A 17,242-nucleotide genomic window follows, 5' to 3' on the forward strand; every position below is an offset into this window, starting at 1 on the left:
TCGCGATCGGGATGAGGATCGCGATCGGACCCAGTGGCTCCCGCGCGCCTCAGCGCTCAGCCCCGGCGCCCCCGGCAGCCAATGGGCTGCCGCCTTCTTGGCCGCCCTGCCAATGGCGCCGCGCGGTGTTGCGGCAAGATGGCGGCGCGCGGCCGCCGCGCCGGAGGAAGGGTCGGGGCCTCTCGGCGGGCGTGAGGTGGCGGCGACGCCGACGGGCAGGAAGAACCATGCTGCGCGCCTCTCTCCGGCAGGTGAGTAGGGTCTGTCTGCCTGCCGGGGGTGCGGAGGAGTGGGGCGGGTTCGCAAGGTGACCGGGGTGCCCTCGCGTCCCCTCTCCCCGGGGGCCGGGAACGCGCTTCCCGCGGGCTCCCTCCCTCAGCGGGGATGGCGCTTTCTTCCCGCACCGCCCCGGCGCGGCCTCTGTCCTCCGGCTGCCCTGAAAGACGCGCTGCGCTCTCAGGTGTCGGCGGCGTTGAAGGAAGGACGAGTCACTCCCACGGAGCTCTGCCAGCGATGCCTGGCCCTCATCAAAAGCACCAAGTTTCTGAATGCGTACATTACCGTAACGGAAGAGACCGCTTTGAAGCAAGCTGAAGAATCAGAGGAAAGATATAAAAGAGGTATGTTGGTTTGTAAGTAATGTCAGTCCTTAAAAAAATGCTGTGGAGGAGCTGGCTGTGTTAAACGAAGCAGCTTTGCTTTTTAAAGGGGGTGTCTTGGCTTGTTTGATTTTTGGGGGCTGAGGCTCACACTTGAGGTTTCCGTGGGTGCTCTTGGATGTACACTTGGCACTCAGGAGAGTATTCGGTCCAAAAATCAGAGGGAAAGCCTGGACCAAACGAGGCACTGCAGCTTGAAGTAAGTTCTGTGCCTCTTGGGCAGCCCTGCTGCTCGGTGTCTGCTGCTTCTTTCCCTCCGCAGTTCATCTGGAGTGTGTAGCCAGCAGGTACCGAGAACAGGCAAGTGCAGTGCTCATTCACAGGCCTCCAGACTGGGATAGCAAACAGCTGCCACTGCCTGTTGAGTTTTAATTAAGAAAGCAAATTAAAATAAAGCAGCTTCATTAATTGCAGTTAGTAATTAGAGAACAGAACAGATTTCAGTCCTGTTATCTGCAGCATTTAGAAGATGGCCATACTCATTTTCCTTTGCGTTTTAAGAAAGGCAGAAAAGGTAAATTTTCACCTAATAGAGTACATGTTTTCTTTCCTTCCAAGAGGTGACATTTGCTGTCCTCTGGCAGCTTAATAATTTTGTCAGCCAGGTTGTTTAGTCTTCCTCATGTAAGCCTTTTAGTTTTCAGGTTGGCATTTTTTTTTTTTGTGGTGTTGTTTGTTGGTTCGGGTTTTTTTTTAATGGTAGATAATCGATTACTTGGGGAAGATTTTCTCTGCTTCAGTAATTTTTCATATTTGCTGTGTATGTCAAGTAGACAGTGTTTATGGCTCCCAGCCTAGTGATGGAGTGGATTTAGCAACACCTGTGGCCAAAATAAGCACTGTGTTGTCACATTGGAAGAAGTATGCACTCCTTTGGGAAAAGCAGCTGCCTGTCTGGAGGGTTTAGACACATTTACAGAGGTCTGGTTTGGGCAGAGTGCTCAACATTTGAGTTGGAATGGAAGATGGTTCTTGGAAATGGAACAGACAAGCATCAGATGCCTAGTGGAAAGCAATCTTGCTTCCAAAAACCACCCAAAGGGACATGTAAAATAAACAGTAATTGATGAGAACATTATATATATATAGCAGGTTTTGCTTTAATCTCTATTGTTTTACAATCATTCCTAATGCAGGTCAGCCACTGGGCATTCTAGATGGAATTCCTATTGCTGTTAAAGACAACTTTAATACAGCTGGCATTGAGACAACATGTGCATCAAATATGCTAAAAGGTACAGTAAAACTTCTAAAGTAAAACCAGATTTTTTTGCTCTCTAGAGGGTTTATGGACTGGAGTCTTCCAGAAATCCAAGTATTTTCAAAAAATGAGCTGGCGCCATTTGAGGAAATACATTTATCCAATTTCACTAGCCAAGTTCATCTGGTATTACAGATGGATCCTTTTCTTCTTCTAAGCACATTATCTGTATTTATATTTGTATGCATTTAACAACAGTTATAATAAAAACTTATATACCACAATAAAATGGTACCGAAGATCATGTTTTTCCTTCACATTACTTTTAGGTCTAGAGGAGTGCAGTCAGTACTGTTCTGCCTAGTGAAATCCAAAGACAGTCCTATTTTGTTGTTGGTCTGTTTATAACTGTTGTCTTAAATAGCTTTTTCATATGACTGTAGGAAAAGTAGATGTGAACAATTACATTCTGTAATGCTTCTAACGCATTTTTTTAAATTTCCTAATTCATTGTTTTGATTAACAAGTCATGAACATTTTCAAAGTATTACAATGTTTTTATGTAAAAACAAAAGTAGGAAACATTTCTTATATCTATTTTATTCTGCATAAAGTAAAACTTTATATTAATTCTTGTGGAAGATAGTAGAAGTAAAATAGTAGACCTCTAATTTGATTGTGGTTTTTTTTAATTGCAAAAGAAAAAAAATAGGACTTCACTGTTGTAAAAATTGTTCTATTACCTGAGATGCTTTTCCTTAAAGCACGTTCTCAGACCTGTTGTGATTGATTGCAATGGGCAATAGGAGTTATGTCCCTGTTCCTGATGAAGGTGGGAGTGGAGAAGCCCCTGCCATCATTCACTGAGGGAATTGGTTACTACCTGAGGTCTCATGTCACTGTCATAGTTCTTATCCTAGGTTATGTAAGGTCTGAGTGGTGATGACAACTTCAGAATGGTCAGAGTAGCAACATGTAAAAATAATTTGTATCTCACCAGTTGCTCTTAATTGTTCTGTTTGTTTTCAGGTTATATTTCTCCTTACAATGCTACAGTGGTTCAGAAATTACTGGATCAGGGAGCTGTGCTTTTAGGTAAAACAAACCTAGATGAATTTGCAATGGGGTGAGTGATGTTTATTATTTTTAACGTGTTGATTTTACAAAAACTAGCATACATCTGTCCCAATCTCCTTGTAATCCTTAACTCCTTTCTCTATGAGGCAACAACAATGAATACTTACTGGAAAGGTACACAGAACTGCATGAACTTCTCCCTGAGCATTTGCAGTGTTGTGTAAATGATACAAATGCTGAGTTTTGTGAACATAGTGTTCAAATGTGGCTGTGCTTGAGAGGCAGAAGCAGTCCAGCTTTTGCAGAAGGCCAAGGACAAGTGGCCTTCTTGTGGATTCAGTGGTGTGTTAAATAGAATTGGTTGCAACACAGTTAATTGCTGCCTTTTCCTCTCTCCTTACTGGCAGCTTTTTGCCCTTAGGTAATTGTTATCATGCCCCCAGTTGCAGTCACTACCCCTGCCATCAGCCAGTGGGGTAATTTATATGGGTACTCCCTGGCTTGCTGCACACAGGCTAATCAAGAGCAAGGCTTTTAAATTGGCTAAGCTAACACTGGTGACTTTTTGTCAGGAGCACACTGAAAAATGCTCATACAAATTGATTCTTCTGCAAATCAGTGAAGGCAGCCAAGCTGTAGCAGAGAACAGCATCGGGCTCTTAGGGATAGGAATTACTGCCAGGTTTGGAAGGGAATCTCTGGAACTTTAGTTACCTGTAAAAAAAGAAAGTGCTGTATTTTGAGTTTATTATACTTAAATCAATGTTGAAGGTTTGATTGGAAAATCACATGAATGGAGTGGAAATACTTTGCCAACATTTTTTGAATAAAGTAATTTTTGTGTGAAAAAGCTATTCCTCAGTGGAAGAGCAGGCAGGCAAACAGCTTGGGAAAAACCTGATAATGCAGTATTACAACTGGTCTAAGTTCATTAAAGCACAGGATTGTCCTAAAAAGCTTATGCCAATACTGGCTTCTCATTCTGGTCTGTGTTTGCATGATCTCTTGATTGGGGAGTGGATCCAGCTCTAAGGTAATGATGTCTAAATAAGGTTGGTTTTCAGCTGCTGTCAGTTGCCTGTTCTATGCAATGATTTAGCTGGTAAAACTGGCACCTTGCAGTCAGGGGGAGTGTGGGGTAGAGGACCTGAGGAAGGAGAAAAGTACACCCTGCCCCTGTTCTGGTGGCAGCTCACACTTAGGTGACACAAGCTGACTGAAACCAATTTCTGAGAAGCCAGTCTGGCATTCTGAACCAGTGAACTCTGGCCTCTGCAGAGGGCTACAGGGTGAATAATAGTGTGACATTTCAGAGAAATGCATGTTCCTGGTATTGTGGAACTTTTTCTCCACCTCTAGCAGCATGTTTTTCCTCACAACTGTCATCTTGCATCAAATGCAGGGCTGGAAAAATGGAATACCTTGGTTTTGAAAGATACGTGCTCTTGTCCTTCTACATACCCTAAATCAGTTTTATGTCTTTGTGACTCTGTTCATTTCAGTGGCATTAGAAGATAGAAAGAGGTACCAGTTCAGGTTCTGTGTCAGAAACTGATGAACAGCTATCAATTTTACAGTTGTATGTAATGTTGTAGAAGTTGATTGCATAAGGATTTACGTACACCAGTTTTCTTGTGTTGAAATTGAATTTGCAAAGATGATGAGGAATTGGATTTTAAAAATTAAATTGGTGAATACAGTGTGTCATTTGTCACTTCTGTCTGTATTTGTTCTGTCTGTCTTAGATCTGGGAGTACAGATGGAGTATTTGGACCAGTCAGAAATCCCTGGAGTTATTCAAAACAGTACAAGGAAAAGTCCATCCCAAAATCCCATTCTGAAGACAAAGAGCCTGACTGGGTAATATCAGGAGGGAGCTCAGGAGGCAGTGCAGCTGCTGTGTCATCTTTCACATGTTTTGCGTAAGAGACTTTTAAAATTGTTGTGCCCTAAATGTCTCAAAATATTTTGGAATGTTTTAATTTTATAATTTTCTCATAAGCTAGTATGAAATAGGAGGGTTATTGGCACTGGCATGCAAAAATTTTTTTAAGCATCCCTAGGTTATTCATGGCATACCATGAAGCCAGAATTAATCCATGCAGGCAAATTAAGATTTATCATTTCAAGCATTATTCAGTGGTGGGACCACTTTGCACTGCATGAAATAAAATTATGATGGCAGTAAAGGAGTGACAGTTCTATTCTTATTCCCAAATAATCCCTTAAAAGTGTCTTACAGGGTTTTTTGACATCCTCTTCCTCACTAATTGCATTACACAAATACACACTGAAAATGTAATTCAGCAAATTAAGACATCCCTTAATTTGTGACTGTCGAATAATCTTTCCTCCACTCCTTTGTTTTTACAGCATAGTTATGTAATAGTACATGAGATTTGGGGCCTAAAAGCTTTAAAATCCCATACTCTTTTAACAAAAGAGTACAGAGTATTTACTATGTAGATACTTACAGATCTCTTTATTTTTTAAGTTAGGAGACAGTTTTATTTTGGGGTTTTTTTTAAGGCAAGTGTGTGTTTATGGTTGTTTGGAGATTTTTTCCTAAAGGAATTTAAACAAGCTGGATTTTTAAAAAATAATAATTATTAACTGTATGGAATAGCAACACACTATTTAGCAAATCAGTTGTCTATACCATCTTCCCCATCTGAGTGTTAAAACTGATCACAAACCTTCACACCTTGCATTTTATGCAATTTTTAGAGCTACATGTTGGAGCATGTTTTATAGAAGATTATTTCAATTGTGCTCTTAATTGGAAGGTGTTTAAAAATGCTCTTTAGTTATTTTATCCTTGTTTACCCATAGACTACATTACAAGCATGTATTTTGTTGTTAAAATATTCTTGCTAATGTTGATTACAACTTTTTAAATTACTTTTAATAATTATATATCTCTTGATCTCCTTACTGGGATGTAACCTACTCATCATTTTAATACTATTGAAATTGAACTCTGTGCACCCATTCCCAAGGACTGCTGGTCCTCATCCTGAGCCAGAATGGGCTGATCCTAAGAGGGTCTGGCACCTTTTCCTATGTTGCTGGGCTCCTATTTTGCACTGTTCAGCACACTGTCAGATCAGGGAGATTTTTTGTCCAGCTATTTTATTTCATATAACCTATTTTATATTCATCCTATTAGTGTCTTTCAAGCACCAGGAATTCTGCCAGTCTTTACATTTTCAATTTGAGATTTGGATATCCAAAAATGCTATAAAAGTGAGGATGTTTTACATGAACACAGAGGATTTGAAAATATTCCACTTCAGGAAAGTCAGTAGAATTGGTTCAGTCATCTCAGAAACAAATGGCTGTGGGAAAAATCATATACTCACTTCAGTAAGTTGTATCTGTTCCTGAAGTTTGAATTGGTTTTGGCAAAGATTTGAATGAAAAACGCTTTCTCTTTTTAATGCTACTTGAGTTAAATTTATCAAAATCAAGAGAACTGCATGTTTCATTTCAATACAATTTTTGAAATAAAAATTTCAATTTAGAAAGAACAAGGTTTCAGCTGTGATAAAAAATAGGAATTCAATATAATAATAATAATAACGATATAGTGTGTTTTAATTGCACCTAAGCTACAGTAAACTGGGAATTCTGATCAATCTTTGTAGATTTGGGAACAGGGAATATCTTTCCAAAGTATGCCCTCCTCTTAAGGGCAATAAGTGTTGCTCTTCATTTTTATCCTGGGAAATGCTGATTCATGGTGCACTGGCTACACAATAAGATATCAGTATGGAAAATTGTTCCCTGAATCACATGAGATGTATCAGTTGGATTCCACAGTATTGGAACAGAGAAGACAAAAGGAGATATTTGGGGCCATTTTCAGATAGGAAGAATTCAGACTATCTGCCTCTGCTTTGTGAAGAGAACTAATGGCAAATTCAGAGAACAAATGATAAATAGACATAGAGAGCAGGGTGGAATTTAGGCTGTGTGATTACGATTTCTGATCTGGAAGAATTCACAGAGTTTTAAATCCATGCATCTTAAAGCCACACATTCTTATGATTTGGAAATGTTCTGAATTATCTTACTAATGATGATCCTTTTGAAACCATAGAGCCTTAGGGTCAGACACAGGAGGATCTACTCGAAACCCTGCTGCTCACTGTGGTGTTGTAGGTTTAAAGCCAACATATGGACTGATCTCTCGCCATGGTCTCATTCCTCTAGTGAACTCCATGGATGTGCCAGGAATCCTAACCAGATGTGTGGATGATGCAGCAGTTTTGTTAGGTATTACTATGTCATACATATTTGTTTACAGTGTTCCTCAAAACAGTCTGAATTCTGAATTAAAACGTAACTAATGTCCTTTTTCCTGGTCTCCACATGTTGTGTCATATTTCAGGTTCACTTGCTGGACATGATCCTAAGGACTCTACCACAATTCAGGATGACTTTAAGCCATTTGAACTACCTAATTTGACTGATGTCAGCAAGCTTTCAATAGGAATTCCAAAGGTAACAGTTCAATCCTGTTAACAGTTATGGACAGGAAAAACAAATAAAAGACACATAACAAAAAGATACTTGTCTTGCCCACCACCTTCCAGTCTCCCATGATCTGAAACAGTGAAGACAGTAAAAGCAGCTCCTGGGAAAGAATGGTATGTGTGTGCTCTGCTGCCTGTCCAGGCAATTTGGAGTAGCATACACTAATGCATCATCTAAAATATGTTGTGGTCATAGAGGAAAGCACTGTCAGGAGCTTTAGGAGAAATGGAGAACTTCAGTTCTTGGTTCTCTTTGTTGCTCTTTCATTAGTCCACTCTGTAACCTCAAACTAGTTGCTTTTGGTGCCTTCCCACACAGTGAGCTTGGTACTGGTTTGTGCAGAGCTTTGAGATACTTGCCTAAATGGCACTGTGTTACTATAGAGCAGAATTTTAAAGGCAGTTGAATGGCACAAGGAGCTGTGATTTGCAGAGCTCTAATAAGAACTGAAAGACATCTGTAATTTGGCATCTGGTGAATGCAATTCAATCATGTTTGTAACTATAAGAGTACTTGAAATTTGGGAACAAAATTTGGGACTTCAGCCTATTTTTAATTTAATAAAGGCTCTGCCTTCAAAGAGACAATGTGAATAACATTTATTAATTGGATTCTCAATATTGGAACCTAGGCTAGAACAGGCATACCAAGTTTTAATTTGGTAAGCAGAGACATTTATTGACCAATTATTCACCATTTGTGAAATGGAAAAATTACATGCCTAAAAAACTGATCAGCTGGTTACTGTTCAAATCTTGATAAATCTAAAATGGTGATACTGGTTAGTTTTTCCTGTCCCTTGGACAGTTTTTTTCTACTGCTACAGGTTATTCTAAACAGATACATGCGTACATTAAACATGGGTCATAGCTACTCAGGAATCAGACAGTATTATGACCCTGATATTATGGGTTAGAACTAAAGCAAGTATCTTCAAAAATAAGGAGTTTTAATAGAATGTCTATAATTTGGCAGTGAAATAGGAATGTAGCTAATCTAAGTCTTCTCCCAGCCCCTTGATTGTAGTTCTTTGGTGGGTGGTTTTATTTGTTTTACTAAGGTGTGCCAGCTGCCACTGATAATGCTATGGCCATTTCTTTTTATCTTTCCTGCTTGCAGCAGCCCCAGTTTTAGGATTTAGACCTGGAGAAATTCTATCCGTGACTGCAAAGTCAGTGCAGTACAGTCTTGATAGATAAATAAAGGGATAACTGGGTAATTACTCCTTCAGAAGAAACTGCTGAAATTCCATGATCTGTGATAACATATGTTGATCCTACTGAGATGAACGTAATACTCTTAAGAAGACTGAATCCTGTTAATCTAATACTTCTTGATTGTATAGGATTTAGTAGATGCAAAAAGCTTTAATAAGTACTTTAAACCATGTAGTGGTGACATAATGGTTTCAGTGTATTTTTAGTAAGGAGTAATTGTGTCTTGGTTGCTATTAGAAGTAAACCAGTGTGTAAAATAACTCCTCTTCTTGTTTTTGTTCTAAGGAATATCATGCACCAGGGCTGTCTAGTGAAATTCTGGCTTTCTGGTCAAAGGCTGCTGACCTGTTTAAGAATGCAGGGGCTAAAGTGGTTGAAGTGAGCCTACCACACACTCGTTACTCAATTGTCTGCTATCATGTGCTGTGCACAGCAGAAGTGGCATCAAATATGGCCAGGTTTGATGGACTGGAATATGGTAAGGCCTCTGAAAAAACTTTTTTCTCAGACAGTAGAAACATTGCTGGATGCCATGTAAAAGTGTTAGTTTGTGTAGATATTCTTTTCATGGTTAGATGCTTGATGTTATTTCTCCAAGATGGAATATAGTAAAAACTCTTTTGCAGATATAAATAAATATATAATATTTTTCACTACTAGGTATTTCAGTGTCTGGGCTCAAAATCTACTTTGTATTTCCATAATAAAGCAGGAATATATTTCGTTGTTTTTCCAGAATAGTAGCATGTGAGACTGCAGCAAACAGTGACCTATTGTACTGCATGTACAATGACATTATTAAATCTTAAGGATTACAGGAATTATTGATAGCCAAAATGCATTTTGTTTTCAGGACATCGTTCTGATGTGAAGGATTCCACTGAAAGCATGTATGCTGCAACACGGCGAGAAGGCTTCAATGATGTCGTCAGAGGAAGGATTCTATCAGGAAACTACTTCTTGTTGAAACAGTAAGCAGAACATCTTGAAATTCAACTTTCCACCTTAATGAATTCTTCAGCAAATGGTGATTAATTGTTCATCACAACATGAAAAAGAAATTGACCTTACACTAGTAGCTGTTTGTATTTTTATTATTGCTTTAGCTCTGTAATACCCAGTGAACTGTTAATAATGAACAAAAACGTTTTCCCTGAGTCTTACCAGTGAGCCTCCTAAATTAAATAAGTAAAACAACTTAGTGATATTTTTTTCCCCTACCAGAGCATTATTGTCATCCATTAGTTAAATTAGGCAGAAATGTACCCTATAGTATGACTTGCAATCATAGTGAAGTCATTACTGTCCTAGTGTTAGAAGTTCTGTAACTGTTAATCTCATTAAAACTGCATAGAGAAACCACTGGTACATTGTAGTGAGGTTTTCTAGAGAAAGCCAGAGACATAGCAATTAAATTAACTGCAGCTCTCTGCCTCGATGTACAGGGAAAGAGCTTGGCATTGGCACAAGTTCTGAAGTCCTTACAGAAGTCAGGGTTTTATCCAGCTCACATAGAAAAGCTGGTGCATGGATCAATTTTACATTTTTAGTTTTCAATCCTTTTCCAGCAGTCCTAATTTATGTTAGTAAAAGTGCTGTTTTTCTCTGTCTGAATTTGTTCAGATACTAACAAAAATATTAGGCATGTAATCAGTCTCTGTAGTGCACTTGCTTTGAAAGAGCTCTGTCAGCAAGAGTATTCATCAGATGTGACTTCTAATTGCTCTCAGAGACAGGAATGTTGTCAGTCAGTCTGTAACAACCAGCTTTTATGGAATGCCGATATTCCTGCCAAGTGTGCTCCCTCTGCATACAACTGTCCAGATCAGCTTTCCTAAGGCTGCTTTAAAATTCACGTAGTTAACTCTTCTGTGAAGGAATACACTTTTAGCTTCTACCAAGATGGAACAGGATGAGTTGTGTTCCTGTTCCACAGTAAATTATTCTTGAAGAACAGAGTGCAAGATTCAGAAAGCATTCTTAGAATAAGTAGAAGAGAAAACCCAGCTGTGTCTCCTGTAAATATTGCCTTTTACACCTGATTTTTATCTTGCTTTTCAAAGTTTTGAAATTACTAAGGTGATTGTACAGGAGGTTCTGTTTTACATCTTTAGAGATGACAAGGACAAGGGGATTGAGTTCTCCTGCAGCAAGTTTGCAGACAACTCTAATTTGAGTGCTACTGTTGATGTGCAGGAGGGCAGGAAGTCTCTGCAGAGGGATGGACAGGCAGGGCTGAGGCCCATTTTATGCGGTTCTCTAGGGCCAGGTCCTGTCCTTGGGTCACAGCAACCCTAGGCAGCAGCACAGGCTGGGGCAGAGTGGCTGGAAAGCAGCCCAGGGGAAAAGGGGCTGGAGGTGCTGGTCAACAGCAGCTGAACATGAGCCTGCTGTGCCCAGGTGGCCAAGAAGGCAAATGGCATCCTGGCCTGGATCAGCAACAATGTGGCCAGCAGGACCAGGGCAGGGATTGTCCCCCTGTACTCAGCATTGCTGAGGCCACACCTCACATCCTGTGTTCAGTTCTGAGCCCCTCACAACAAGAAGGACATTGAAGTGCCAGAGGAGGGCAACAGAGCTGGTGAAGGGTCTGGAGCACAAGTCTGATGAGGACTGGCTGAGGGAGATGGGAATGTTTAGCCTGGAGAACAGGAGAGACCTTATAATTCTCACTACAAGTACCTGAAAAGAGGTTGTGGTGAGGTGCAAGTCAGTATCTTCTCCCAGGTAACAAGTGAGAGGAGAAGAGGAAACAGTCTTATGTTGCACTCCATTGGATATTAGGAAAAATGTCTTCACTGTAAGGGTTGTCAAGCATTGGAACAGGCTGTCGAGGGAAGTGGTGAACTCCCCATGTCTGGAGATACTTAAAAGACACGTAGATGTGGCATTTAAGGACTTCCTGAAGTTAACAACTAGATTAATTTCTGAAGTGATTGTAGGAAAAGGTCTGAATCCACTGTTTATTGATTACAACCATTTTCATTGCTGTTTCTCAGAATCTTTAAATCTTTAGACTACTCTAACAAAGTGGGTTTAGACAGTTGCAGTTGTTTTATCTGTAAACACTCTGGCATGTAGCACCACACCAGTTTTCTTTCACTTTACTTTTTTTTACTTTCCCAAATAGCTGAGGGTTTAGATGATAGCTACTTTTGAAACTGAACTTCTCTGAATTTAAGATTCCATATTTATCAGTTCTGCATATGAAGTTAAAAGGAACAATAGACATAAAGTTGACTAATGTTTCTGCGTTAGAGTTGTGTAAAGATGGAAATCCAGAGACCATGTGTTAGTTAACATGAGGGGAAAAAACAAGGGTAAAGATAAGGTCTTTATAGTATTCTACAGAGATGTGTACTACAAGCACATACATAATTTTAAATCCATTTGGTGGATTTAAAGAGGTGATGGGACTTTTTCATGGGCTTCAGGTATCTTGCTGGATTGATTCCTAAGTGGTTAATTCCTGTTTTCAGACCTGTGTAGTTCTGCATTTTCGAGACTTTGCTGTGCTGCTCTACAGTGAAATTAGGTTAGATGCCAGCTTTTCACTCAGAGGGTGGATGAGTACTGGAATAGACTCCCCAGGGAAGTGGTCACAGCACCAAGCCAGTCTGAGTTGTGCTGTCAGGCACATTGTGTGGTTCTTGGGGTGTCTTGTACAGGGCCAGGAGCTGAACTCCATTATCTTGATGGGTCCCAACTCAGCATTTTCCATGGTTCTGTGAAATTCAATACTGAGTTTAGTTTCCAAATGATCATAAATGTGTTGTTCTGATTTTAAGTTAATTATCGTAAAGTAGGGCTTTGTTTTCCCTTCACCTTTCTTCAGCTGTATGCCCTCATCTCTTCCTTCTCTGATAGCTACTCTGCTATGAGAGCATAAACAGGTGTGGTTACTAAGCTTCTGTTGTGAGTCCAAATTTTATCCAAAAGGATTACTGGGCTTGTCATTTCCATAGTAACTAAGAAAAAAAGTTCTTTATTTTGGGAATTAAAGTGTCAGGCCTTTCTGTCCCTATTCCTTTCTAGGAACTATGAGAAGTACTTTGTCAAGGCACAGAAAGTGAGACGTCTGATTGCCAGTGACTTTGGGAAGGTTTTCAGGAGCGGTGTTGATATTTTGCTCACTCCCACCACTCTGAGTGATGCAGCACCATACACGGAATTCATCCAGGAAGACAACAGGACCCGCAGCGCTCAAGATGACATCCTGACACAGGCTGCAAACATGGCTGGTGAGTAGGGACAGGAACTCAACTTGTTTTCCTCTGCCTAGTCATTTTAAGTGTCCATCTCTTTAGCTATTTAACCTTCTCTTTAGAAGAAAAATATTTCACCCTCGTGTTGTAAGTCTTACAGTGGTAACTGGATCTCAGGACAGTTTATTAAATGCTTGAAAACATAAGACTACATTTTAAAGCAGGGCACCTTGGAACTGAGTATGGGCTGCAGGTAAGATGTTCCAGAGATAGAAATCTATTTCTAAGGAGAGCTGATTGTCTTTTTCAGAGGATGCTGACCTCTAAAATCTCTCTAATTAATTTCTTGGGATCATCTAGCATTCAGTTCATTGAATCAAATTATTTTAGCTATTTTTTTCTCTACATAATTTTTTTTCTGGTTTTCTTAAAATTGATACAAAAATTACTCCAGGGTTTAATAATGCATCTTTGCATGTGTATTTTTTCTCTTTCAGGACTGCCAGCCATAAATGTTCCTACAGCCCTTTCAGAGAGAGGCTTGCCAGTTGGGCTTCAGTTCATTGGACGTTCATTCCAGGAGAAGCAGCTTCTCACTGTAGCCAAATGGTTTGAAAAACAAGTCCAGTTCCCAGTGATTCAATTAGAAGAAGTAAAGAGGCATGACAGTGGTGTCTTTCAGCAGCAGAAGTCTGCTTCTTTTTCATAGCCTGGGACTTGCTAGTCAGCTAGAGCACAAAAGCTGTGGGGATGGTCAAGAAATTAATTTCTGCAGTTAATTGTCTTTTGCTGAAGTAATAATCTGTTTTAAGATGTTACACAGTAATGCACAATGGAATCACGACAGCTTGTTACATTGTAATTAAGGCAAAGTGAATCATTAAGTAAACATTACCATGTTATTAAGAGCCATTTCTTATTGATATTAAAAACATCAAGTTGAAATTGTGTATGTTATGCCTGTGAAGTTGATTTTTTAATCCCCCAAAGGGTGTGTAAGGTATCCGACCAATTAAAGAACTAACCTGAACTTTTGTGTGAAAATGTCATGGTTGCCAGAGGGTTTGGTTTCCTTCTGGAGTGTAAGCTTTTGTAATGGCAATAGCCAAACAAGCTCTGTTGGAGCAAAGAGAATAAGGATCTGTTCACTAAGAGTTAAACACAAAAGGAAATAAGGGAATAACATAGAAGTATAGGATCATTTTGATTAGAAAAGACTTTTAAGATCATCAAGTCCAACCCACCATCACAAAGTTCAGCACTCAGTCATATCCTAATGCCACATCTACACATCTGCCATGTGCTGCTTATTAAAGTCATTATGAGAAAGCTAAATCACACCTGCATTTAGATTCCTGTTTTATGAAAATTCACAATGTGGAAATGTTAGTTCATTTTAAAAACCAAAATACTCCATGTTTCTAGCTAACTCGTGCAGGAGGTGAAAATAACCTCTGGGTTTAGAAAACACGCAGATTACTCTGGTTCTGTCCATGTAATTATGATGAATTCCAGATACCTTCTGGGGAGGCTGTAGTAGTACCTGAGTAGTTATTTTCTTCTTGCTTCCTCACTGTTCTTTATAATCACCACTTAAATACTCACGAAGAAAGAGACAGTACACAGTGTGACTCCCTGTAGGAACAATGCCATCTATTCCTTCATGGACAGTTAGTAAACACAATAGTAATTTGAACGGAATTTCCAAACCATCATCTTGTAGACTGGAAGACTTACTAAACAGCTATTTACCTGTTTCAAATGTTGCAGTTTCCATTTCTTGATAATTAAAAAACATGAAGGATGAAGTTTGTAGATGTTTTGCATCAGATTCACTTTCAATCATAGTCTATAGCATCCAGAGATGTAAAAGGTATGGAGGAATGAAAAATACTGAGGTGGAATCTCCTAAGGAAACATAAACAATCTTCCTGAATTGCATCTTGTCCTGTACCATATTGTCACCCATATAAAAAAGAAAAACCTTATTTCTAAAAATTGCAGATGAATCGGTGAATTTTCCATATGCCAAAGTGAGCTTTTTCAATACCTTTCCTACACAATTAAAATGTTATGCAACTAAAACCCCACATTTAAAAAGCTAGATTATATTTTTAAATACTAAAAATCAAGGTTCAGCCTATTTGCAGCCTCACTCTCTTTTTCCAAAGAACAGTCTGTAGGGAATTTGTTTTTTTCTGTTAGTGGGTGATGATGAATTGAGAATCCTAATAAAATATTCTCACTGATGTGAAATTACTTGTTTAGTAATTTAGGTGTGCTGTAATCATGCAGGTGTGTCTTACAGCAGCTAGTTGACCAGAGCTCTTGTGTGAGGTTATCCAAGTTTCTGTACCTGGATATGGACTTAAAATAGCTGCTCTTTAATGTGCACATCTCAAACCCAGACCTACCATTCGTGTTTCTAAAAGTAAAGGTTAGAGTCTTTGGCCCAGAGTTTGAGATTAGCTGTGAAGAGCATTTCTGGAGAGACATGAAGCACCTTAGAGTGCTGCAGAAGAGAACAAGCTGAGGACTGTACTTTAGATTCACAGCAGCCCCAACAAGGTTTCTGTCCTCTTCCCATTCTTAGCTGGTTTCCATTCTTGGGGACCATATACCTATATGCTCTTCCTGCCCTCCCCTTTCTAAACCTGGAATTTAATCAAACCAGAGGTAAGAACCTAGGAACCAGTTTGGTCAAGCTGGTGGAGGATGTAAGCAAGAATTCCTTACACTGCAGGAGAATAGCTAAGAGATGTCTACTGTCTCCATATTAGAAAAACTGGTAATTGACTGTGGATCCCCCAGCAGTTCCCTGAGGAGCTTAACACCCCCACCTACCTATAGTTATTGTGGTTGTGAACAGAGCTTTGTGCAGCTGCCCCCATGCCAAGTCACGACTCCAAACTTAAGAACAGAAAAATTGATATGCCAGATAATTAGACTCTCAAAACCCCTTGTTACAGAAGCAAGGAATTCCAAGGAGCAGGAAAGTCTGGAGGTAAAAACAAAAAAATAAAAGGAAAAACCCAAAACCCTGCCTATGCAAACATTTTGTACAGCTGTCTTGAAAAACAATTCACTGAAATAATAGTTGGAAGTTTCATGGCATTGCAGCATGGTCACAGTGGGAGGTAGGTGTAACCTTAGCACACACTGAGCCCAGATAATTCCAGTGTTTCCTGAAAGAAACAAAAGCTAGAGCTTTAGCAAACAAGCAATCTGGGTTTTGGTGCAAATTGTTTTTTCTTCAGGTAATGAGAACCTGTAAGGACATTGTATAGTGGAAAAACTTTTTCAGATTAAAATGGTCAAGAGCTTTTGCTTAAGATGTTTTTTAATACAATTGCCATTTGATATTGCACTTTATGCAGTTTCCACATAAGAGTTTTTCCTCACCTTCTTTAAGAGCACTCATAAAAAGGAGAAATTCAAAGCAAAATTTTAATTGAGTGCTGCCCCTTCTCTGTTCCTGCATTTCTAGTTTTCAGGTACCATGCATTTAAGAGTAGCTACGAATTCATTATAACTTCCAAAGTGTTAGTCATTTCTCCATGAGTTTTATGATTCACCCAGGAACTAATCTGTGGAAAGCTGCAATAGGGAATGGGCTTTGTACCCTACCTGGGGAATCCCACAGGCCTCCCCCTCAGCTCTGCCCTGCAGAATACTGAGAGCAGTACCACTAGCTAAAAAGGGAGAAAGAGGTGTGCACAGCATGCCTAAAAACCTCAGCTGGAGTTTCATGGCAGTCATGCTTCATGTTAAATTGATGCCCACCATGCCACCAGAGAGAGCACAGAAATAAACAAAAAAGCTGGAGGAGCAAAAGAGGTTTATCTAAGTTTGTTACTTTTTCATCTGTCTCTCAAATAAAAAAGAAGCTATCCAGTTACAGGAATGTTAGAGAGAGGCAAAAAATGAAAAACAATCCTCTTAATTAGCTCACCACACCTTTGATTGTCTAATGTCCAGATGCAATTAAGCGATTCCAAGCTAACCTTCCTTTGTAAGCAGAAGAAAGGTTTTTTTCCCACCCAGCACAGGCATCCTCATGTAGCTGCTGCTGAACAGCAGTAAAAGGTGTCTTTATCTCAGGGGTGCAGGGCTCAGGGAAAGCTGCAGGAATGCAGCCAGGGCACTTTGCCATGTCCTGTGCCATTTCACAGCCCAGGCTATGGTCCGATACCCACACAGTAAGGGTGAAAGTGCTGTAGAGAGTCACAAGCCAAGTCTGCAGCACAATATGTGATGAAATAGACTTCAAAGAGCTGGAAATTTAATCTTTTTCAGCTGAAGAGACTGTTCTTATATGTCACTGTGTGTGAAAGCCAGTGGTGA

At 39.8% G+C, this 17,242-nt stretch overlaps 1 protein-coding gene across 2 annotated transcripts in view; it reads left to right on the forward strand.

Annotated features, from left to right (window-relative positions):
• Positions 1-13,850, forward strand: part of QRSL1 (glutaminyl-tRNA amidotransferase subunit QRSL1) — a gene marked incomplete at its 5' end in the record, with an annotated part of 82,494 nt that extends 68,644 nt beyond the window's left edge. The window contains 11 exons of one of the 2 annotated variants that reach the window (XM_079298715.1): positions 182-251; positions 461-620; positions 1,796-1,894; positions 2,890-2,986; positions 4,683-4,859; positions 7,040-7,215; positions 7,331-7,443; positions 8,979-9,171; positions 9,547-9,664; positions 12,729-12,934; positions 13,396-13,850. In XM_079298715.1, the coding sequence (XP_079154841.1) occupies positions 228-251; positions 461-620; positions 1,796-1,894; positions 2,890-2,986; positions 4,683-4,859; positions 7,040-7,215; positions 7,331-7,443; positions 8,979-9,171; positions 9,547-9,664; positions 12,729-12,934; positions 13,396-13,607 (1,575 nt within the window). In that variant the 3' untranslated portion in view covers positions 13,608-13,850. Of the gene's footprint in view, positions 1-11; positions 252-460; positions 621-1,795; positions 1,895-2,889; positions 2,987-4,682; positions 4,860-7,039; positions 7,216-7,330; positions 7,444-8,978; positions 9,172-9,546; positions 9,665-12,728; positions 12,935-13,395 lie in introns of those variants that run through there. The other variant, XM_079298714.1, reaches the window with a different exon arrangement.
• Positions 13,851-17,242: the final 3,392 nt, after the last annotated feature.

Source organism: Erithacus rubecula (assembly GCF_903797595.1).
Source record: "Erithacus rubecula genome assembly, chromosome: 2".
Classification (NCBI taxonomy): domain Eukaryota; kingdom Metazoa; phylum Chordata; class Aves; order Passeriformes; family Muscicapidae; genus Erithacus; species Erithacus rubecula.